At 35.7% G+C, this 25,777-nt stretch overlaps 3 protein-coding genes and 1 long non-coding RNA gene across 4 annotated transcripts; 1 reads left to right on the forward strand and 3 right to left on the reverse strand.

Annotated features, from left to right (window-relative positions):
• The first annotated feature begins 724 nt into the window (after positions 1-724).
• On the forward strand, positions 725-3,441 carry LOC121741359 (V-type proton ATPase subunit E-like). The gene is made up of 6 exons (XM_042134089.1): positions 725-939; positions 1,050-1,150; positions 1,419-1,575; positions 2,105-2,298; positions 2,521-2,620; positions 3,074-3,441. Exons 1-6 carry the CDS (start codon positions 838-840, stop codon positions 3,113-3,115), a joined length of 696 nt encoding a protein of 231 aa, XP_041990023.1. The 5' UTR covers positions 725-837; the 3' UTR covers positions 3,116-3,441.
• Positions 3,442-4,145: 704 nt separating this feature from the next.
• LOC121741369 lies at positions 4,146-4,972 on the reverse strand. Its single transcript, XR_006037845.1, has 2 exons — positions 4,713-4,972; positions 4,146-4,591 (listed from the first exon to the last, which is right to left on the reverse strand). It is a non-coding gene; the product is annotated as an uncharacterized LOC121741369 (long non-coding RNA).
• Positions 4,973-9,559: 4,587 nt separating this feature from the next.
• On the reverse strand, positions 9,560-12,186 carry LOC121795445. Its single transcript, XM_042193987.1, has 3 exons — positions 11,875-12,186; positions 11,253-11,443; positions 9,560-9,881 (listed from the first exon to the last, which is right to left on the reverse strand). Exons 2-3 carry the CDS (start codon positions 11,409-11,411, stop codon positions 9,708-9,710), a joined length of 333 nt encoding a protein of 110 aa, XP_042049921.1. The 5' UTR covers positions 11,412-11,443; positions 11,875-12,186; the 3' UTR covers positions 9,560-9,707.
• Positions 12,187-15,170: 2,984 nt separating this feature from the next.
• LOC121741376 lies at positions 15,171-24,711 on the reverse strand. Its single transcript, XM_042134103.1, has 6 exons — positions 24,472-24,711; positions 23,836-24,026; positions 21,736-21,784; positions 20,072-20,382; positions 15,741-15,857; positions 15,171-15,634 (listed from the first exon to the last, which is right to left on the reverse strand). The coding sequence occupies exons 2-6, from the start codon at positions 23,992-23,994 to the stop codon at positions 15,536-15,538; spliced, it is 735 nt and encodes a 244-aa protein (XP_041990037.1). The 5' UTR covers positions 23,995-24,026; positions 24,472-24,711; the 3' UTR covers positions 15,171-15,535.
• Positions 24,712-25,777: the final 1,066 nt, after the last annotated feature.

The raw sequence follows: 25,777 nt of genomic DNA on the forward strand, positions 1-25,777 counted from the left end.
TGTGAATTTGAAAATTGCGTTTTTCAATTTCATTTCACTTACTGTATTCTTCTTCGGGATAGAAAAAATCCAATTCAGGATCTCAGACATCCCAGGTTTCCGCGTCCACATCGATTACCTCCGGTCGACGTCTGTGTGGTCGTGGTGGCGATGACGATGGCGATGGCGGTGGCGGTGGTGCCGGATGTTTTTTACGCCGAGGCCCATTGCGTGAGGAGGAAGCACCAGACGACCCAGCCCGCTTTCGTTTTGGAGCCATTCATGCAAGAATCGTCAGAGACGAAGGAGAGGTTACTGAGAGGGGTGTGGGAGAGGTTAAGTGGTGTGGAGGCGAAGGATTTTACTCGTGAATAATTTGAAAATGTTTCAAATACCCGCCCCATGCCATTTTTTTAATCTCAAACGAGTCCTACGTAATGGCTGCACAATATGTCACATCGCCGGCGAACCCAACCATCCCCTACATCAGCCACAGTGACCGTGACAGTAGGGCAGCCCAGGCTCATGTCAGCCAATGGACGGAATTGACGGTAATGCCCTTTAAGGCCTAAAGGGCAATATAGTCCAAAAAAATAAGATTTGTGATTACCTTGAAGGTTAGGGTTATGTGGAGATATTTTTTTTAGGGGCCTGCAACGAAACTTTGGGAAACGTTAGGGATATTTGATGTAGTTCACTCAAAAAAAATAAGAGTAGCGAAACAGCATCGCGCATTTGTCACATGAATTTTACTGAATAATTGATCAATTATCTGTCACCGTCGCAATCACCATCTATCTTAAATTTAATCCTCTGCCATCCCCGCGATCCCTACTTCAACCCCATCCGCATCCAAAGATGAACGACGCCGATGTATCGAAACAGATCCACCAGATGGTCTGCTTCATCCGCCAAGAGGCGGAGGAGAAGGCCGACGAGATCTCCGTCTCTGCCGAGGAAGTACGCCTTCTTTATCCTCTCCGATCACCGATTTTTCTCATCAGACTGGCTTAGTTTTTTTATCATTTTTTCTGCCATTGTAGGTTGATTTTATTTTGTTGATTCTGTAGGAATTCAATATCGAGAAGTTGCAGCTGGTAGAAGCCGAGAAGAAGAAGATCAGACAAGAGTATGAGCGCAAAGACAAACAAGTCCAAGTTCGGAAGAAGATGTGAGCTCATTTGGTTTCTCAGACTAGTTTTCTGCGGTATTTTAGATTAATGTCTTACTATGTAGATAGTAATTGAATGATCCATTCACCAAGCAAATTAAAAATCTAAATTGAGTATTGCGTGTAATCGTTTCTTATATCAATATTATGCTTAAGATGGTTGGTTGAGAGTTTTGAAGTATTCTACTGCTGGTATTATATATGGCCGCATTTTATAGTATTGTAGATGTGTAGAGATAAAATTTCTGCTCGTTTTTGGTACTTGCAGTGAGTACTCTATGCAACTGAATGCTTCTCGGCTCAAGGTTCTTCAGGCTCAGGATGATCTAGTCAATTCCATGAAGGAGTCTGCATCCAAGGAGCTTTTGAAAATTGGTGTTGACCAGCAAAACTACGAGTTACTCCTCAAGGATCTCGTTGTTCAGGTTGGGCGAGCTTATTCCTTATTATATTGCAGATTGTTGCAAAGTCCTGTTACATAGATCTTGTTTATACGAGCTATAAATGTGAATCTGTGTGGAAGCAAAAGGCATTATTCAATTTAGTAATCTACTTCATGACTATTAACCATTCTTTAGTAGGTTGTGCATAATCCTGAAGTTTTACAAAACTAATCTAGTAGCAGGTGCTACAACTATTTAATCCTGTTATGCAGATCATGTTTATGAGTAATGAATGTGAATGTTTGAAAGCCAAAACGCAATATTCGTATTTTTGTAATCTGCTTTTTGAATAATTGGATAGCCATTCTTTTCCTATAGTCTTGAATTTCCACATCCTGTTTCTATCCGACAGAAACTCCAACTATGGAATCAAGTTTCAATTAGGTGCACATTGCATCCGACATTAAGATATTAGTTTATATCTGAACCCTGAATTGTTTACCTGATTCTTGAACAAATTTTCAACACTCTTGCATCTGCCATTGCTCTAACGTGTATTGTTGCATTACAGGGTTTGCTGAGGCTGAAAGAGCCATCTGTGTTATTGCGCTGTCGTAAAGATGACTTGCAGTATGTGGAGTCCATCCTTGACACAGCAAAGGAGGAATATGCCAATAAGGCAAACGTTCATTCTCCTGAGATTGTTGTTGACCAAGTCCACCTTCCACCTGCTCCTTCTCATCAAAATGTTCATGATCGTTTCTGGTAAATCTAAGAACTATCTAACTACTACATACTGTTGTAACAATAACATGTGAAGAATTTATGCTGATGCTGCAGCTAAGCAAACTTCAGGCTGCATATGCTTAGTCATGTTTCTTTCCTGCTTGTTCTTAAGCGGGTAGTATATGAGCTGTTCAAGTAATTGACATTTTTTAAAATAGTAGCAACCTCAAATGTAATCCTGTTTTCTATGTTCCGTTTTAGTTCCGGAGGCGTAGTTTTGGCTTCTAGAGATGGGAAAATTGTGTTTGAGAACTCTCTTGATGCTAGACTGGAGGTTGTATTCCGGAAAAAGCTACCAGAGGTACTCCATATTCATTTTCTATGAGATAACCTTAATTCTCTTTCTATCTGTTGTAGCAATCTATATACTCAGGATTGTAAATTGTAAATTAGAAATCATATTTACTTTCAGGAAATCACTTTCTTGATTGTCAGAACGTACAAAATACCTATTAAAATTCTATACAGTAACTTGCTCACTCTCAGTTGTAAAGATTTGTTTTACTAAAAAATGTATTTCAACTTGATATCATTAGAGACCTACCAAATGTACATGAATTTTTTTTTGCTGAATTCATATATTGTGTGCTAGTAATGCAGTAGGAATTGAGGGCATGTAGAGTAGAGGTCTATAAACGTTGTTCTCTGCTGATGTCCAACTTTAACTTTGGGAGTTCTTGTTCCGTGTAGTATGTAGTAGGAACATGATTTAACCATTTTCAGTTCTCTCACATAACCTTGTATTTGTTTGCAGATACGCAAGAGCCTATTTGGTCAGGTTGCTGCATCTGCATGATGGTTGAAATCTTAATCTAAATTCCATGTTGCGTTGGTTTTCAGTCATTTCAAGCTTATTTGGGTTGTTCTTGATTCAAGTATCTTGAGAGCCTGCTTTCCTTTCCGGCTTCCCCCAAAGTATCTTACTATTCGAAAGCATTGAAATTTAAGCTGTATTTGTATTCCATCATCAATAAGAAGACCATCGATTTGTTGAATATGGAAAATAAACAAGATTGGGAGACGATGGTCTTTCAATTAATTGAGTGATGAATGATAATGTTTCTTGTTCATCTGCAGGCTTGAGTATGATTATTTTATTTATATGATATCTTCTCTTAGTGAGCTTTTGTGTGAAGTATACAGTAGACAATTTCTGAACTTTCAGTTATTATTATTATTATTATTATTATTTTTTGTTGAGAAGTCTAAGCTAAATCCGTTGTTCAAATTGTCCTGACGAATTCATTCAAACGTGGACCAGGCCTCACGTGGTTAAACTTAAAATGCATGACTCAAAATATGTGGAAATTTGAATTTATTTTAACATGTTCAATAATCACAAGACTTCAAAAAATCGAGGTTCCATGATATTGTGCCATCCTCTTCTTTACTAATTAGTTAAAATAACACAAACTATCGAATCATGTTAAAACAAAATATTATTGGAAAATTAAATCTGAATGATGCAAATTAGGTGGTTCACTACGACCATATAAAACATAATTATAATAAAAAGATCATTGATATTTGAATGAGAGTTGTCTTCCCACAAATGGTCAATAAGGACACATAAGCAAATATGGATAAATATAAACTAAATTCATGAATCAAATAAAGAGGTCAAAAACTAAAAGGTAGATTAAATAACAAAGAAATATATATATAGGTATATTATAAATTTATGAAAACTAAAATACATTCTGATGGAATTGCCACTATGGCATCTTCGGAGCTGCACAAATTTAGTCAATCAAAAATCCTTTTTGTTTATACTTTTTCTGTTTCTTTTCTTAAATGACAATACACTTTTATAGAATTTGCTAGTATGATATAAGCATAGACACAACTCAAGTAGTGAAATTACAAAACCACCCCATATTCAATTCATTCCTCTTTTCTATATCTTATACATGAAGCAAAGACGAGACTGGTTTTTTTAAAAGAAGAAAAGAAATAAATGGATAGAGGTGATAATTAGGAGGAGTGAGTTGGCATCAGGTGGTGAGTGTGATATTGAGCAAAACAGTACTCTTACACTTGGGGCACTTGGGGTGGTCCTGAAACAGCATAACATACATTAGGCAACGAGGGCATCCCACCAACATCATCGACATCGCCTCCGGGCTCGTCTCCCGCGACACACACGAGCTCTGGGGCGATATCTCTGCCCCTCTCGGGGACACCACTTGTCGGTGTTCCCCCGGAGGGGACAAGTTCAGTTTCAACTCAAGTTTTGGGCTCTCCCCAGCACACTTCTTCATCTCTGCAACACCTATAATAAATATGAAAACTCTTAATAATAAAAACCAGGAAGCAGCAAGTAATTCATTCCACTTGCATGATTGAATTTTTTTAAGAAGAAAAATCTGTCAATTCAAGATTTTTTTATATACCTTGTACTAGAGAATTGAACTGCATGCAATTTGGGATTAAATCAGGCGCTGGAAGATTAATTTCTTGATAATATATATGTATATTAGAGAGAGAGAGAGAGAGAGAGAGAGAGAGCATGTATATATTGGGAACAAAGCTTATTTAAATCAAGAATTGAGAATGCATACGAGTAGAGTACATATTGGTGAAGGGTTTTGAGAAATAAAAGTGGAAGTAGAATTGAAGAAAAGAAGGTATTAAATTAAATTTAATTGTGAGGTTTGAGATGAGAAGGGAGTGTGAAAATTAATTGAAGTAAATATATAGAACTAGATGTGCGTAATTAATGTTGGCGAAATTAGTTGGTTAACATAATTAATATAGTTATGGCACCTGTGTGGGAAGCGATTCAAATAATAAACATTGATTGCGTAACTGCCATAAGATTGGAAATTAATAATGGGAAAACTATGTATCGAGAGATTGTAACCCCTCAATTCCTCCTCTATCGTTTTGCCACAACTTAGAAGAAACAATCATCCAACAATTAATTATCTTCTATGACTATGAGAGGGAATAGGGTGCAGGTGCATTCTTTCTCTTTACTTTGGGTAAGAGTGGGATATAGAGTCGGCTGCACAAGGGGGAATATTATTTCTCTTTACGAACGAAAATATTGTCAATTAAAAAAACTCATCCAGTTTGTACATTCTAGTATATGATAAGGCTATATTGGTCGTTAATATTACGACTATCAAATAATGAATTTCCCAATAAATTTAAAATATGGTAGTAAAAATCATGAACTTTGATAGTGTTCAGAATTTCCCTGGTTTTGGCGAAATGGAATCATATGGGGTGGCTAACTTTATTAAAAAAAAATTTAAGTAGCTCAATTTTTTTCCAATTTGTGGTAGTATTATTATACGAAGCAATAACTATTCATACTAATGATCTAATGGGATTATGGGACTATTTGTTGATCCTCAAAATAGAAATGGAAGAGCTTAGAGCATTGGAGGCGAGCGGGCCGGCTAGCCGATTTCCGGCGCTCGCCGGTCCGCTCGCCGAACCATTGGAACCGGCGAGCGCCATTTCGGCGGAAAAATCGGCTAGCGCCGGTCGATTCGCGAGCGCTCGCCGATGCGCTCGCCGGTCCGCTCGCCGCCATTGCAGGCTCAGGACCGGCGAGTGAATTAAATTTTTTTTTAAAATTTTCGAAACATTATATATACGCGATTTACACGTCATTTTCATTCACACTACTTGTTTTAACGAGTACTCTCTCTATCTTAATTTTTGTACAAGATCAATAACGCGAAATGGAGAACAACAACGAAGGTACTCCAGTGACGAGCGGGTCTCAAACTCCCCCGGTACCCGTGGGAGGTAGATGGGGTCCGATGCTCGGGTACTACAACATGTACCCGTGACAGCAGATGATGCCCGGGATTGCACCTGGGGGGAGTATGCCGGGGGGTTTACCGGCTATGCCGGGGTGGACACCCGGGATGCAGATGATGCCGGGGTGGGGTCCCGGGATGCAGATGATGCCGGGAGGGGTACCGGCGACGCAGGGGATGTCGCGGGGGTACCGGCGACGCAGGGGACGCCCGAGGGAGGGGAACGTCTATCGCCCAAGGCGTGGGTGAGTGTCTGTGATGATCCTCCGACTTCGAACAATCAGAGGATCGTCAACATGTGGGCCAAAATTGTTGCAACCTACATGAGATTTTGCCTGGAGGGGAGGCCGCGCACCAGGGAGGAGTGCCGGAAGGGGTGGGACCGAATCAGGGCTGGGTCTCCCGATTTTCGGGCTTGTACGCCAACGCCCTCTGCACGCAGAGCAGTGGCCAAACGGAGGATGACTACAGGAGGATAGCGGAGAAAGAGAAAGCCTTCCCCCAGCCCGGGTTGTATAAGGAGTTCACCTACTGGAACTGCTATGAGGTGCTGAACGACTCCAAGAAGTTCCGGGCAGGTGTCGACGCTGGCTGACCGAAGAAGCAACGACTGAAATATACCGGTGATTACAGCGGCAGCAGCGGTGGTTCCCACGACCTCCCCGGGGATGCGGAGGAGCTCCCGTCCCCGCCATTGTTCGCTCGCCGAACTCACCCGGTTGGTCAAAGGCGGGCGCAACGGGAGGCGAGGGGGGGCGCCGGGGGGTCCCAGGAGGTACAGTCGGCATCCCCCCTTGGCCAGTCGACAAAGGATCTCAAATTCTTCGCGCGTCAACAAACGCGCGCTCAGATGGCCAAGACGTTAGCCGAATGGCGGACGGCGACGGACCCCGAGGAGAAGAGTTTTCTTCACGCAATGCTCGTGAGCATGTGTGACGATTTGAAGACCGGGGGGCACCGGGGGTTTCTGACGGATACGGAGGCGGCGGTGACGGTGGCGAGGGGGGCGGCGGAGACGAGGAGTGAGGCAGAGGTCGTGTTTTTTTAAATAATGTAATTTTTTAAAATTAATGTATTTTTTTAATGTAATTTTTTTTAAATTAATGTATTTTTTATTGTATTTTTTTAATTTAAATAATATTATTGAATTTTCCCGTATCTGTGTCGTACATTTAATTCCGTATTTTATGTGATTGTCAATTATTTGTTTTATATAATTAGGGGTGATGTGGTTAGGCTATTGCTGGGCTATTGTTAGGATATTTGCTTGTCCTGATGATGTGGTAGAAGGATTTTTAGTGCTGATGATGTGGCAGGAGAAGTTTGTGGCTGAGTTATTGCTGGGTGAAAGCCAGTGGATATGCCCTTAGCTATGAGCCCATTTATCAAGCTATAATATTTAGGTAGGTATATAAGACAATCAAAATGTGAACCACTTTTTTGCTGGTATGAATTGCCTGGTTGAAAATTTATTGAATCATGAATGCTTTGTTTTGTTTGGAGGAAAAAATAGGGGGTAGAGCGGGAGTTCCATCAATAATACATAGAGCTGGACGTAAGTTGGACATATTTAAAACACATCTCTATGTATTCAGAGAGAGAGATACAACACCCATGGGACAATATTTTTATAAGGGTATAAAGTTGATTTTATCGGAAATTAGTCATATGATGACGTCATTGTTTAGATAAGAACCTACCATTTCACTTTTGAGAATAAAATATTCTGAAAAAAAATGTTCTGGGTTAGAATATTAATGTGGCAGCTGAAATTACATATTGATTGGATTATAGTAGGTGTGTAATTTTAGGTAATCGACGTTTAATTTGGATAATCATTCGGCTATCTATGATATTAATCACCAATTTTTTTTGGTAATAGATATTTTATTCTAAAAATGAAACGTTGGAACTAAATAGTAAAATAGTGAGAAATTTTCAAATATACGCCGAGCAATGAGACAAAACTGACTTTTAGAAAATCTCTATCAGCCCTAATTAATAATTGTAAAATTACACTCTTCTTCCTTGCCCGATGAGTATAAACTAGGTTCAAATCCTAGAGATGGTTAGTTAAATGAAAATCTTATTTTTTTAATAAATAAATATAAATTTAAGTACTTGATATAATAATTGCAATGAATAGTGAATACCATATAAAAGTAATAGCATTTTTAAGTACTTGAACATTGCATTTTGTCATATGACTCATATAGTACTTTGTAGCAATTTTAGTCACGATACGATAACACGACACGAACACGCACAAAATTAATGGATATATGCCAAAGTTTATTGGGTTCGTGTCGACACGATAACGACACAAAAACTTCGTGTCTTGTTCGTGTTACACGTTAAGAAATAATATTAATATATTATAATATTATTATTTTATTTATTTTAAAATTTTAAAATTTTAAAATGAAAATTTAAAATTTAATATTAAAAATAATATTAATATATTATAATATTATTATTATAGTGTCGTTATTGTGTCGTGTCATATATGTGTTGTTATGTGTCGTGTTGACCCGAAGTGGTTCGTGTCGTGTTCGTGTCTGAGGGTAGCGGGTTGTGTTCGTGTTTGGAGTTTTCTTAACAGGTCGTGTTTGTGTTTGTTGTTATCGTGTCGTGTCGTTATCGTGTTTGTCACCTCTAGTACTTTGATAACTTCTCTTGGGAGAATATAGCAAAATTGAATGAACCGAGTGCACCTAAATTGACATTTTCTCTTTCATAAAAAAAGCATAAATAGTAGTAGCTCTTTCTTAGTGGTATTTTGGTAAAAAAAAAAGTGTTCAAAAGTGCAAAAATTCTTCCAATGATATTATAACAATATCCAGATCATACGGATGATATTTCTAAAGAATATGGACCTTGAATTATAATTCGTGCAGTCTAGTTCTCCCTCTGTATATAGACATAGTAAAAAAGTGTTTATATTAAAAATGATAACAAATATAAAAATTTATAAACTTTATTGATATTTGAAGCAACCCACCCAGAATACATATTGAATGTGGTAGTTAAATATGGTGGTAAATGCAGAGACAGTAGTGTCTTCAATTTTCATCAATAAATACTCAAAATAAGTATGATGGTCTTACTTCAACTAACCTTAGTAATGTTCGATCACATCGTTTATGGATTGTTCCAACTCTTCTCGTCATATCACATCAAACTGAACTGACTTCCAATATTCATGTTCCAATCTTTATTATGGAATACTACTATAATCATCCGTGTCGTCGACGAGGCACACATAAATTTTATATCAAATCCAAACATTCAAATGAGATATTTTTAATTAAAAATACTAGTAATATTTTATTATTGAAATAAATATCCTATATAGTACTCCTAATTCATTGTAGTAATATTTTTTATACCCCTATAAAATTTATCCTTAAATATATAAGTTCTCCACATTGTAATAAACCATAATTGAGATGAATGCACCCAAGTTTTTGCGTTAAAAATTTATAGTAACAGCAAAAGAGTACTTTTGTTTAGAATAATGTAATTTTGGACTTGAAGATAAACTCCTACACAAAAAAGAAAAGAAATGTTACACAAGCATTATGTAAAGAAAGAAGAGTCGAGAGGTTGAGTTCAGTCCTCTAGAATTTGTTGGCGCTCAAGTTCAATAATACTTTCAGCTAAGGAGCTTAATGTGGCATTCAGCGTCGTCGTTTCATTAATGCTGTGGCACTGCTGCAGTTGTTCTCTAAGACTCTTGACAACCTCATTCAGTTTCTGGATGCTCTTTTCCTGTGACAAGATTATCTGCAACACCAACATCAAACCAACTCTATCCACATTAGCATAAACAAGGAAAGGTACTTGATCAGTAAATGCAGTGGCTCTCACCTCACCGTGCTACTGGCTACTGCAACCAGTATTGGTAGATTGCTTGGCAGATATGAGGTTCATACTTTACAATACTATGTTTCTGAAGTTGTGATTCATAATTTATGAACACAGATCTTAGTTCAGTCGTCACTAGGATTTCTCCAATCCTACCCCTTACAGTTGGGTATGAATCAAGCACATAGATCAAATTTTAGAACTTATCAAGGGCTTTCGAATATCCCATAGTTCTAATCCATCTTAGTAAATTATGGATTAGTCTATACTATTTTTATCTATCTAAGCTAATTATTAGTGGGCTATTGCAGTAATCATCTTTGCTTTGTTTAGCACACACAATAGAGCATAAAGATCAAGCTCCTCAAGTTGTAAGTAAACTCATTACACAATATGATATGCTAATTTTTTAAGCTGCAACTAAGTGGAGAGTTTAGAACCTTACTTCATTTGTTGAAAAACTTAGGAGAGGTAGAGTGACTAGAGTCCATGAGGAGTAACTAAACTATGCAAACCTCTAAGCTATAGAGGTTCGGCAAGAAAACTTGAGGGCAACTCCCAAGATTCGAACTCCACAATCCTTTACTTAATATGATCTCAATCCTCATACAGCCTATTATTTAACATTCTGCCCCTAATATGTTTAGTTATTTACACACCCCTAAAGGTTAAAACGTTTAGGTATTTACACACAGTTTAACGGTATGCTTGATTCCAGTTTCTAATCAAAACTGAGATAGGCCTTAAACAATTTCTCTAAGCAAGTGACTCAAGTTTGTCGAGTTTACATTCATCAACTCAACAGGAACTTTTATACTGAGTCTATAATCAAGCTGCTATAATTAGGCTATCTGAACGACAACAATGAAGTTGATCTCGAGCTGAAAAATCTAACCTCGATTAAGTTGAGGGAACATTTTTAGGGAACTTTAAGCTTGATTAAGTTGGGCTTGATCTAACACACACATCGACTCGATTTGGCTCGACTGACTCTAAGTTGGAGCTGCATTAGCTACCGTGCTCAAAGCTGGGGTACAGAGGCCAGTCATTTATGTATTGCCACCACCTATACTGGAGAAAAAGGCCCTTTTCCTAGTGGCTAGCACATTAGGAAAATGGAAGGTAGGGCACTCTTTCATTCTCAAGGTCTATTTTCTCACTTTTTAGTGAGACATGAACTACATGTTCTCTATGAAGATGCCCTGCCTCCAATACAAGAGGCTGGCTCAACTTTGGTAGTTCCATTCATGTTTTGAACCTATGCATGCGATTAGAAGAAGCTACAATTACCTTTTCTTTCACACCTTCTTCTCTTTTTGAGATCGGTTGTTGCTTCTGAGACTCCGCCGGATTCGTATCCATGTCCCTTACCAATTGCTGTCTCCATTCAAATTGGGATGTAATAATCAGTATCAACAACAGACAGACAAGCAGCATTGGTCTTGACATGATTCCAGTAGACCTATTGTCTTTCCCAAAACCTATAGAAATGCCAAAACACACACACACACACACACACACAATCAAACAAGGAAGCAAGCAAGCACAAAATTTAGAACCGAGACAGCATTATATTATCTTAACCAATAATAATCATGATAACAAATGATATGCCATGAAGTGCCTAAATTAAATACACTAAATCTGGGTAAATTATTTTGATGGTAATCAGCACCCAACATTAAGATGAGCCATTTTTTCAATTTCTATTGTAATGAACCCTAAACCCTAAACCCTTCTTCCTTCCCTATTCAGCTTAAACACTTTACAATGTTCAAAAGAAAGCTATAGTAAGAATAATTGTTCTTTTCTTTCCAAAGTCGGACCAAATTAGCCAAATTGAAACTTATATTCAAAGCACTAATTCTTCATCACAAAGTCCAAATGGCGAAAAGAGGAAACAAAAACTTACAGATCAAAACTCAAAATTGTAACGAACAGCATCAGAATAAAAAGGGGCGAACCGAAATAGCCTCAGAAGTTAATGAAGGGTTTGTTTGATTGAAAGGAGCTGGGTTTCACCAAATTTTGTAGTACTATAGTATAATTTGATTGAAGGAAAATGGTGTTAAATGATTGTTTCAGCGTTAAGGTGAAAACTGGGAGCCAAAGCAAAGTGATGGAAGTTATGATGGCGAAATGGTTAATGGACAAATTGGGGAAGGTTGAAGAGTTCGTTAACGTCAGCACCCAGCAGATTAGGAGAAGCAAAATATGGTTTCTATGGGGATTGAGAGCACGTTTAATGCCTAATTTACATTTTTTAAGTCCATTTTTTTTATTTTACTATAAATTAGTTGGATAATTGATGTCATCTTGATTTTTAATACTGATATCATCTTTATTCTTTAATAACTGAAGTAGATGATGGGTTAGGGGTGGTCTGGTACGGTATACCGTACTTTGAGTGTCATACCGTATACCGTATCGAAAGTTATGGTATGACAAAACACCTTACCGATACCGTACCGAATTTTTCGGTATAACGGAAATTCGGTATAGTAGTTTTTGATACCGTTACCATAGCATATTTTCGGTATACCGTACCGCATTCCGGTATACCGTACTTTTACGGTATACCGAACTTCGGTACGACATACCATTATACCTGTTATACCAGAAAAATAATATATTATACCTAAAATATTTTAAAAAAATTAATTCTATTGTTCAACTACTTCAAAAAGTATAAAACAATTAAACTCCATACAATCATTCTAATATTCAAATTTATAAAACTTTGACAACCAAATCAAAAACAAATTTTAAAATCACTAGCAACATTATCTTCATTTCTTGGAACCTTGTTGGTGAATTTGACAAAAGACATTACTTGTAGATGAGAGTGAAAATGGAGGATCCAACCTGCTATAAATAAAAGGGTTTTATATATATAATAATAATTCTATAAATATAACATAAATATTATATATGTATATAGGTATATATATATATTGAGTTGTGATCAATTGAGATTTTTTTAGCCTAATTGAGAATTGAGATGCATTATCAGCCACTCATTTTTATTAAATGAGTGGTCCAGAATTTGCCACATGGAAAATATTTTTAGATTAATTAATTATGAAATGACATAATGGTAATTTCATGGTACATTTTATTCAATAGATACTTTTTTTTATTTTTTTAAATTATTTTAATTTTTTAAAATTATTTTAATTTTTTTAAAAAAATTTAATTTTAAATTTAAAAAAAATTACATTTTTTTTGTCAACTTCATATACAATTGATGTCAACTACACACATATAATGCCAACTACATATACAATTCATCATGTCAACTACAAACATATAATGTCAACTATGTGTACAATCCATGTCAACTACATATACAATTCATGTCAACTATACACATATAATGTCAACTATAAGTTGTTGACATTTGATGTGCAAGTTATTGACAATAGTACCCCCTGAGTTGACATAATCTACTTGCAGTTGACATTTCAAAAATGTTGTGGATGAGTGGCTGAAAATGCATCTCAATTAAGCTAAAAAATCTCAACCTAACATGACCCTATATATATTTATATATTTAATAATTAACGGTATACCAAAGCGTCGGTATATATCGAATCTTCGGTATACCGCGGTATAGGAAATCTAATACCGTTACCGTACCGAATCTTTCGGTACGGTATAATACCGTACCAAAAACTACGGTATATCGAAAAATCAGTATTTTCGGTATACCGTAGTTTTCGGTACGGTAGAGTATTTTTGGTATTTTTTCGGTACGGTAAGTCCGGTATTCCGGTATAATTCCCCACCCCTAGATGGGTATAATAATTATTCTTTTTATTGCAAATATATTATTCTTTTTATTATTGTTGATTTTAAATTTAAATTTTTGCAATAAAAATACCATGTCAACACATTTTGAATTTCTTTTGTTAAAATCCAACAATTTTTCCATGTATAGGATTTAATCTCTAGAATTTGACATTCAAGATATCGGTGTGTAATATTTAATATCCTTTGGATTAAGCTGTAAATGTGAGAATTTTGATGGAAGGAATAAATTTATTAATTTACATTGGAGCTCATGTATCAACTCCAAGATTCAGCAAATTCAATCATTGTGCTTGATAAGGTTTTACTACTCAAAATTTTGACATTTATACCTTATGTTTGTAAAAAAAGTAGAACTACAAATTTAAAAAGTGATCAAATTATGATAGATTTATTTTATGAAATATACTCCCCCGTCCCATAATAAGAGTCACATTTTGTCGTTTCGGTCCGTTCCACAATAAGGTCACATTTCACTTTTATCATAAATGGTAAGTAGGTTTCACATTCCACTAACTCACTTCACTCATATTCTATTATAAAACCAATATTAAAAAATAGACCCTATATTTCACTAACTTTTCCAACGCACTATCCTTTACATTTCTTAAAATTCGTGCCTACACAAAATATGGCTCCTATTATGGGACAAAAAGAGTAACTCATTTGACTTTGACTATCTAACAATAAATTAAGCTAACAAATTCAACAAGGCTCCATTTGAAATTCCATGAACAAGGTATACCAAGGTGGAAATCTTATATGGTGTGGTCCTACCACTAATATATTGCCAAATGGAAATTTTGATGGCCCTACTTCCAACAGTTGGGAGATTATACCTTCACGCCCTCTAAATTTCCATTTGTCAATATATTAGTGGTAGGACACACCATATAATATTTCCACATTGGTATACCTAGTCCATGAAATTTTTTCTCCCAATTGACTCGGGTTGTGGAATTAGAATCTAAGTATTCAATTTCAAATCTAATAGTAGTATCTAATATCACAAAATATTTGGGCATAGAATTATTACAATTCTAATTCCTCTCAATTCTACGATTTGAATTTCACATCCAAAGTAGATATTTGGAATTCTAAATAGATTGGACACCTTCACACATTATATAAACATTGCACACACATTGCACATGCACGCTAGCACATACACAAACACGCACTGCACATTGCACACACATACATACACAAACACGCACTATGCACACACAATACATGCAGTACCCTTACATGCTGCACACTACACACTGAATTAAGAAAGTGAGAACTGATTTTTCTAAAACTTTTAAGTTCTTAAAACTCCTGCTGATTAAGTGTGTGTTACTTTTTCTTTATGACTAGGGAAACCTACAATACTACCAAAATATTCCCATATCCAAATTTGGAGCAACCTCATGCACTACACCAATTAGAGCAAAGTATTCTACAAAGGTTCCTACTTCTACAAGGAAACTGCATTTATACCATCTCTCTATCTTCAAGAGGGCTTCCAAAAATACTTTCAAATACAAAAGAATTCTCTTATTCCACAAGAGAACTCACGCACAATAATGTTTGAATCCTACATAAGCAACAAGTAAAATGTCTACAACCAGAATCTATGAAGAATTATGGTAACAAAAAGACAAGCGCTTTCCACTAGAGACCCCAGAGAGGTGCATAAACACTATCATGCCCGCGCTTGGCCTTACCATATCTGTTCACTTCATATCGGTTGGGCATTATCTGCCTGCATGCCGTTGATATCATGTGGGTGGTGGCTGTGTATTATCAGAAACAACGGCCTCGGACTTCCGTATCGTGCTGGCCCTGCTTTGTGTTTCGCGAGCAGGACTCCTTGAAGGCTGCAGACGCAATAAGCACAAAAAATATCAGGAAGAAGAAAAACCTGGAAAAAGAATTCAACAGCGCCATTGGTGATACTAAAATCAATGAATAATTTCTACTTACCGTAGTCTCAGTTGCAGAAGGTGCCTTTCTCTTTGGTTTACTACTTCCTGTTTCCAGAAAGTGAAGCACCTCAACCTTTGAACGGAATCTGTGTTTCCCCATTGGTTCGATGTAATACTTCAAAATTCAGGATCAATGTAAATGTCATTTCCATGTATAGATATAAGTGAATTGAACACAAATGAAGTACAACAATAAACTAATCATTGCATCATGCCGATTTTGCACAAGTCAAATATAAATACAAAGGAAGATAAGAAGCATATAATACAAGTAGCCTTTGTTTAGAACGGTTTCCTTAAGCAAACCTTGTCACCATAGTTAAGCTATTAACTTCTGTGCATTTGTTTTCTAGCAGCATGTCATACTGTTGCAAGATTATATTACTTGTGAACTTATTTTATAGGCAGAAAAAACATATACATATATATTTTCTTGTCCCATAACATGAAAATGCAAAATATATACACAAGCACACTTCCTAGAAAAAGGCCTTTTAGAGAAAACAAACACATGTTTGCGACTGATCGGATCCACCAAATAAACAAAACAACATAGCTTTGCACAAAAATGCAACATATATACCCAACTTTGCACAAATATGCAAAACATATACCTAGCTTTGCACAAAAATGCCTTTAAGAGAAAAAACAAACAACACATGTTTGCGATTGATCAATTCCGCCAAATAAACAAAACAACATAGCTTTGCACATGGATGATTATATATGCAGAATGGAAAAAACAATTCCCAAAGGAGGAGTGCTAGAAGTAGAAGATTATATATAGTGAAACCATATCTGAATATGAGTCATTATTTGAGAAAAGGAAAGCTAAAGGTGATCAGGGACTGTTTTTGGGAGTTATTCTAGAAATAAATTCATGCCTCTATTTTTCCGAAAATGATGAACTTGTAATTCTTTCCTAGAGAAGGGCAATATATAATTTTCTTCCATATCCCTTAAGCTGCATGAAAATTTTTGGAAGCTATAGCCATTAATTCATAACTCAAACTCCATTTCATGTCAAACAGTATCAGGCAGTATATAAATAATATCTATCATCTGGAAAAGTTCGTTAACTGCAAAACAAACCATTTTACACAACTTATATGTAAAGTATTCAAAATTAAGGATGGTATATTTGAAAACCACTCTTTGAGTTCATAAGACGGTATTATACAATCCTTCTATAGAATCAATCATCAGCGAACACCACGAGTTTTGTGTAATATTTGTTCACCAAATAATTAATGGCAAGTCCGAAGAATGGATTTATAGGCCCATCACATTTATGAGAGTGCAATTTCGGAATCATCGAGAATTCATCGATAAGATAAATTGCCTACCAAAAAATATATGGTCAGTGTTTCATACTTTCATGACTATACTATTTCATCACACTAAAGTTTCAATGCCAATTTTTATGGGAGATGGAAGAAAAAGACGCAACAATGAAGGAGTTGACAAAACTAGAAGACACTAAAAAAGTGCCTTAAAAGCAAATGTCTCAAATAAAACATGAGCAATGACCGACGCATGTGGGCATAATTAAAGAGGGCTAAGTGTGGCTAGACAGTTTTGTGTACCATTTTCAATGCCACAAAGACTTAGAATGAATATGGATGGTTATGGTATCAAAACACTTACATAATAACATCTTATAACTGATACAATTTATGTGCTCAATCTTCAAACAGCTCACAATCACAAAAGGCAAATCTACTTAATAAAACACGGGCTTGATCAAGCCTCACGTCGGCCCAATTCATGAATGCCAAATGGAATGGGCCAAGGCCTTGAGTTGGCTGAACATGAAGAAGCGAAGAAGTAGATCGAAAATTCTTCATGGCTATCGATGGTTTAATGCTAAAACGAATTAACGAAGTTGGAGATGAGTTCATGCTAGGTGTCTTGCCATATAAATTGGAGATAACGTCAAAAGTTATGGTGATAAGTATTGAAAAGGTGAGGTTATTGTTCAAAGATTCAGCATTTATTATTTTATTCATTTGGTAAGTACAATTCTTTGCAGATTAGGATTAGGATCTTAAATTATTTATTTATTACTCCCTGCGTCCCAACTAAGTTAGTCGTATTCCTCTTTGGGTTTTTTTTTCAAAAATTAACTCCTATATAAGGGAGGAAATTACAAATAAACTCCTATACTAATAGGAGGAAATTACAACTGATGTCAAGAGGGCTCGAACTCGGCACCTCATGCAATAATGTCTAAGCTCCTTGCCGCTAGGACAAAGGCTCTGGACTCGTATTCCTCTTTGGTTATCCCAACTAAGTTGAGTCATTTTTTTTTACTAAAAAAAATCATCCAATCACTCTTACTTTATTTTATCACCTACTTTACTCTTCTTTATCTTTCATATTTTATTCATCTCTCATACTTTTCAACACAATTTCTTAATCTCCGTGCCCAAAAGTTTTGACTCGACTTAGTTGGGACGGAGGCAGTTGTATTTATCTCACTAGGTGTATTTGTTAGGTTTCGTATTCCATTGTTTTGCCTATAAAAGGCGTGTAGCTTTCAAATTGAACGGGGAAGATTTTTTATTAATGAAAAGATTGATTTAATACATGAGTTGTTACTCTTGAATGTTCCTAATTCGAATTCTTGTAGCAAAGTGATCGTTTTCTATTTAATTGCTTGATTATCGTACAAAATTTCGCATATATACCTAGCGTCATTCATTCCATTCTCCATCTCATGTTCACGACGAATTAACCCAAATTCCATCTGTCTTTCAAAGTGTGTCCGTGTTAAGCATGTTGCAAGTCGTGGGGTGCCACGGCGGATCCTCTTTACAACAACTATTGTGAGCCATGTTAACAACAAGGGGCAATTTGTTTGGAGAGGTGCCGCAAGTTCGTTGTGAGCTTACAAGGGTCACGTCATGATATTTCTCCAGCCACTACATACTCATCTGCTTACCCTAAAGCTTCCTTCTAATTTTAGTTTTTCTAACTTTTAAATTTGGGCTTAGCATTCTGATCGAGAGGCAAGAGCAACTTAGCAAGCAAATAAGCTTTCCAATGAAGTTGCCAATATAGGTCAATCGTGAACTAAGTAAAACAATCCCAACCAGTAACCAGAACATTTGGTTAGCTTCTTTAAAAATTAAAAGCGAATGTAGAGAATGATTATGCAAGCCAATCACCAACATGACAGTTATAGCAACCCTAGTGGGGAGAGATAAGAAACCAGAGTTTTTCTATCTCTGTTATCCTTGTTTAAATCAACATAGCAACAATAACAAACATAAGTAGAGTTTCCATTGCCGACATGACCAAAACTCATCCTTCTACCAACAAGAAGAGAGAAGAACTTTCTCCTCAATGCTCAACTGAATCCTGAATCAAATTTAAATGTCTTCCTTCATGAAACAAAAATCACTCGATGCTAGAAAAAATACTTCTATTACTACAAATTACAGGACAAACTGAGAATTCCAGGTTAAGAACACATTATGCGACAGACTTTGGGATCCAGGTTAGAAAAATGCCAGCAACCAAAGCAAGGATATGCACGTAGACAAGAAGAAACATTGTTTGAAGCCAGAAATACTACAGCGGCATGTATGTTCACAGGAAAGGAAAGAAAAAATTATTCGAAGTGTCTATGCCATACCACGTGTCTGCTACATTATGAACCAACCGCAAAAATAATCAACAAAATTAACAGTAGAAAATGACTACAGCATTAAAAAAATGTAATCACAGATTGATGATGGCTAGTTTATGTTATAGTAACAACTACGATAAGTCATCCCAAATAGGAAACTACTCATAATTAAAATTGGCATCAAGATTTTACTTGAAATGACATATTTTCACTGTCTAAATTGGGGAAGAGTTTTCTTGGTGTGACATCAGATTAAACAGCCAGAAACTTCAACAAGTTTGGTCTTAATCTATTGGTATTAATCTAGTATTTTGTACTCTCAAGTTTAAACTCAACACATAAACAACCAGCAACTACAATAAGTTTGGTGTTGATCTATTGGCATTGATCTATTTTGTAATCTCAAGTTTCGATCTAATATTCACTAGGCTTAATGTGTCCACAACCTAACTCCTAAACCCCCTAAAATCTGGTCCACCGTGTAAAAGGACTGCGACTAAATACTGGAAATAAAAATAAATAAAAAACAAGAAATGCAATACAGTCAATTGTAAACCTCCTACAAATAAAACAATCCAAAGATAGGACCAACACCGCACAAGATAGCTCCTTTCTCGCTCAAACCAACACAAACAATAAATTGATAACAAAAAAAGACAATCTTCAGACAAGGAGGAAATAAAAAGAAAACCTACTCGATCAGTCTGTCCAGCTGTGGCTCCAGAATTGCGCTTTCTCAACTCAAACGTCCAGTTCTCCGGAAGCCAGCTGGGCCTCTCCTCCGGATCCCTCCGCCGCGCAGCACGAGGCGCGGGCTCCGCACCGGGGATGAAATACGAGATGGGCTCTGGATTATACACCCTGTCCGGCATGAACCGCGGCAGAGGCTCGGGCAAGTTGGCGCTGGCGGGAGTGTGGTTCGGAGCCGGGTCGGTGGGGGCGGGTTCCGTGTTGGGAGGGAACTGAGGTTCAGACATCTCGGGATTGGAAAATCGTTTTGAGGGAGCTGCAATGGTGAAATATGTTTGAATCAAGAATGACCAATCCCAAACCCAAATAAATCCCTAATTTTTCAGTAGTAATGAGGATGCCGTATATGGAATTGGCTGCCAGAGTAACATTGACCATTTGACAGATTGCATATATTATTGAACTGCAAATTTCATTTAATGTACTTTTCCACTTTTTATTAAACTGCAAATTTCATTTAATGTACTTTCCATTTTTTCAGAATATTATCTTTTTTTTATTTTATTTTACTCATTTCTATTTCAAAGATAAATTTAACAATTTCTGTTTATTCTTATTTCTCTCTCTTTTCTCATTATACTATTATCTTCTCATTTCTTACTATATTATTTTACTAATTTGCATAAAATTCGCCAAAGGTGGAAAAATGGCAATAAGAAATAAATAGTTTCAAAAAAATTAATTCACATAAATTAAAACTTTGCTCCAGAAATTTCTGGTGCAATTTAATTTCATGAAATACAGCAAATACACATCATGCATCCACTAGATTCCAAATTTACAGTTCACTCTATATTATTTTACAAATTACTCATAAAATTAGTTAAAAATTAAGAATGTTTCAATGTATTAAAATAAACTAATCGTGGGAATTCTCATAATTCACAAGCTTTGTCGGGGGGAGTAAGTAACTAAACTATGTCAACCTTTGCGCTAATGAGGTTCAGCAAGCAATAATCGAGATGCAACTCTAGAGTTTTGAACTCCACAATTCTTGAGTTAATATGATCTTAAATCTCAGACAACCTAGTATTTTACATTCCGCCCCTAATACATTTAGTTATTTAACGGTTGTGTTTGATTCCAGTCTTTCCAGTCAAGATTGTGATAGGCCTTGAAACAATTTCCCTAAGCAAATGACTCAAGTTTACCAGGTTTACAATCATCAACTCAACAGGAATACCTAAAAAATTCTGTGTATACTGATAGGAGAACTTTTATATTCATACACTTTCTAATACACCTATTCTAGGAAGCAAATTAAAAATCTCTTCAGTCCTATATCCTATAATGTCATAAAATCAAGCCCCTACTGCTAATTAATTGAGTAGTGTATAAATATTTGCATCCTTTATTTTTGTTAAATTTCCTCTCAAGCTGGAACATAGCTCTCCCCCATATCTAACTTGCTGCAAATGTAAGTAAACCCAAGTCCCATATTTGTAAAAATTTCTCCTAATTTTCTTTACTAATAAAATGCGTGTTCTATAAAATTTGAACCCCATATTTTCTTTGTGACGCTCGTCCACAGGTTTCTAAACTGGAACTTAAATCACTGAAATATGAAAAATACTCTCATCTGCAAGAAGGGAAGGTGTTATGCTCCTACCTTGAACACACAATCTGCTCATGTCACTCATGTTTATTCCAGGCGGTATCTGCTCATGAAATTTGGAGGAATTTTTTACCATATTGATTGAAAAAATTGTAAATGTTCATACACACTTTCTAAGAGACATATTCAAGCCTTCAAGGATAATAGGAGAATCCCTAAAATACATTAGTCTATAATTAAGCTCCTAAAATTAGGCTATATGAACGACAACAATGAAGTCGATCTCGAGCTGAAAAATCTAAGCTTGATTAAGTTGGGCTTGAGATAACACACATCGACTAGATTTGGCACAACTGACTTAAGTTGGAGCTGCATTAGCTCCCGTGCTCAAAGCTGGGGATACAGAGGCCAGTTACAGAATATAAGAAAATTTAGCAACTACACACACAACATAGAACATAGACCAACGGGAAAGGAAATTTACCATTATTCTAATTAGACTAAAGTCCAAAATTGGTCCTCTATATTTTCCCAAAAAAACTTTTTGGTCATATACATTAAGTGAGTTAGCTTTTGGTCCAAATCAGCCAAATTAGTGAGTTAATTATAATTCTAATTAGCTATTTAAACCTAATTAATTATTCTTTATAAATTAAGTATTACTTTTATCTTTCTAATAAGAATGATAATTAACTCACTGATCTAGTCTAAAATTAGTTGAGAGCTAATTTTTGACGGATCTGTCAATTATGGAACAAAACATATTAATTGGGACCCGGAAGTAACTAACTTAATGTGTTGGACCAAAAAGTATTTTCAGGCAAATGTAGAGGAACAATTTTGGACTTTAGTCTTCTAATTATAACCTTAAATATGTCATTTATGTATTGCCACCACCTACAGTGGAGAAAAGGCCTTTTTTCCTAATAGCTATCACATAAGGAAAATGGAAGGTAGGGCACCCTTTCATTCTCAAGGTCTATTTTCTCACTTCTTAGCGAGACATGAACTACTTGTTCGCTATGAAGATGCCCTGGCTCCAATACAAGAGGCTGGCCAGATTTTGGTTGTTCCTCTCATGTTTCGAGGCTGATAGTCCTTGGAAAAATAATGCCCAAACCTCTCAGTGGTAGAATTAGAAGTCATTGGAAAGATGGCTGGGTTTAAAACTCAAATTTTGACATGTGACAACCGAGTTTGAACATATGAACTCTTTCGTTATCTGTTAATCCCCAAGGTTACAACAACAAACTACATGGTTTTAGTACAACAATTGCGCTCTATGTATTTTTCTTAGGTCACTTCTCTAAGTAATAGGGAAGAGGATGAATTAACTTTGCTGACATGAGATGGCTGAGAACAGCATAGAAGAGGTGGAGTTGCCGTTGATATAAATATGACATGGATGATATGTAAATATTAGTTGAAATTGATGGCACTTCATGGTCCAGCGTCAATCATATAAAATCCATGGGAGGATAGAGAAAGTAGAATGTGCACTACAGCACTTAAACAAATCTCGATTGGATCATCGTAAATGGTAGCTAGAGCAGGCAGCTGTCATGAACTTTTCGCCTCTTCCCCGAGAAGAGGATGAAAATAAGCTCTTGCAGTTATGCTATAGACCATTCCCCTAATTGTTGAGTATACAGATATGTAATTAAGTACCCAACCATCCTTAGGGCTATCTTACAAAAGTGTTACGATAAACCCTTTCAAAAAAGGAAAAGAATCTTTAGGAAATTCATTTCTCCTTAATTGTGTTCAGATGTTTTCTGCTGTTGTTATTCCAATTTCCATTTGAAAACAAGTGGATGGTGATATACATATACATTGAAAAAGTACAAGCTGATTAAAGTTAAACACTGATATAGGAGTAGATTGAAACAAATGAAAAATAGCAATAAGGAAACTGCTCCAGTGGTTAAATAGTAGTAGAGATAATATATGCTTTCAACTCAATGGATATGCAACGCGTGACAGGAGCTAGAATCCACCATCGGAAGCATATATATATGAAGAATATATATAACCTCAAAAGGCAAATATGTATATTTAATACATATAATCTCGAAGACACGGTATACATAAAAGTCATTATAACTTCTTAACACTTCTAACCCATGCATGCGGATTAGAGGAAGCTACAATTACCTTTTCTTTCACACCTTGTTCCCTTTTTGAGATTGGTTGTTGCTTCTGAGACTCCGCCAGATTCGTATCCATATCACTTACCAATTTCTGTCTCCATTCAAATTGGCATGTAAAAATCAGTATCAACAACAGACAGACAAGCAGCATTGGTCTTGACATGATTCCAGTAGACCTATTGTCTTTCCCAAAACCTATAGAAAAGCCAAAACACATACAATCAAACAAGGAAGCAAGCAAGCACAAAATTTAGAAGCGAGACAGCATTAGAGTTTTTTAATAGTTTTTTAACCAATAATAATCATGATAACAAATGATATGCCATGAAGTGCCTAAATTAAATACACTAAATCTGGGTAAACAATTTTAATGATATTCAGCAGCCAACATTAAGATGAGCCATATTTCCAATTTCTATTGTAATGAGAATCTTCCTTCCCTATTCAACTTAAACACTTTTAATGTTCAAAAGAAAGCTATAGTAAAGAATAATGCTCGATTCTGCTTAATTTTGAAGCTCGAGGAGGGTTTCAAAAATTTCCAAAGTCGGACCAAATTAGCCAAAGTGAAATTATAATCAAAGCACTAACATTGTGGATTACAAAGTCCAAATGGCGAAAAGAGGAAACAAAAACTTACAGATCAAAACTCAAAATTGTAACGAACAGCATCAGAATAAAAGGGGCGAACCAAAATAGCTTCTGTAGTTATTGAAGAAGGAACGGTTTGTTTGATCTGGGTTTGTACGTAGTAGGTATAATTTGATTGAAGGAAAATGGTGTTAAATGATTGTTAAATGGTGATGGAAGTTATATTAGCCAATGAATGAGAAATGGTGAATACTGAATAGACAAATTGGGCAAGGTTGAAGTCAGTAATGTCAGCAGCACTCGGCAGATTAGGAAGGAGAACATAAGCAAAATATGGTTTAATGCCTAATTACATTTTTTAAGTCCATTTTTTTTATTTTACTATAAATTACTTGGATAATTGATGTCATCTTGATTTTTTATACTGATATCGGTGTGTGATAGTATTTTAAATGTTCGCTTAATAACCTTTTGATTAAGTTGTAAATGTGAGAATTTATTTTAACCAAAGGAATGATTTTAATAATTTACATTACAGCTAATTATTCAACTCCAAGATTTAGCAAACTCAATCATCTTGCTTCATAAGGTTATACTCAAAATTTAGATATCCATACGTTATGATATGTAAAAGAGTAGAACTATAGATTTTTAAAATGATCCAAATCATGATAGATTGATTTATAAGTATTACTAAATAGGAGTAACTCATTTGGCTTTGACTACCTACCAATAAATGTTTGGATAAGCAAACAAATTCAATTAGTCTCCATTTGATATTATAGAATTGGGATTGTGGAATTAAAATCTAACAATTCCAAATCTAATTAATATCTCAAAATATTTGGACATAGAATTGAATAAGAATTTCAATTCCTCCTAATTCTACAATTTGGATTTTCCATATAAAGTACTCCCTTTTGTTTCCCAAATATTGTCTCACTTTAACCCGACACGAATTTTAAGAAATATAATAAAAAATAAGTTGAAAAAGTTAATGGAATGTGAGTACTACTTTTATATATTAGTATTATAATAAAATATAAGTATGAATGAATTAGTGGAATACGAGGTCTGCTATAAAAATGGTAAAAAGTGAAATAAGACAAATTTGGTGAGACACACTTTCAGGAATTTCAGGAATTGAGGGAGTAAATATTTAGAATTGTAAATAGATAGAACACCTTTACACACTACATAAACACTGCACATGTACACAAACAAACACGCACTGCACACGCACATACATACATACACAAACACGCACTGCACACACCATACATGCACTGCACACACTTACTGCACACTGCACGCACACACAAACACACACTGAATTAAAAAAAAGTGAGAACTGA

This window comes from Salvia splendens, chromosome 1, assembly GCF_004379255.2.
Source record: "Salvia splendens isolate huo1 chromosome 1, SspV2, whole genome shotgun sequence".
Taxonomy (NCBI): domain Eukaryota; kingdom Viridiplantae; phylum Streptophyta; class Magnoliopsida; order Lamiales; family Lamiaceae; genus Salvia; species Salvia splendens.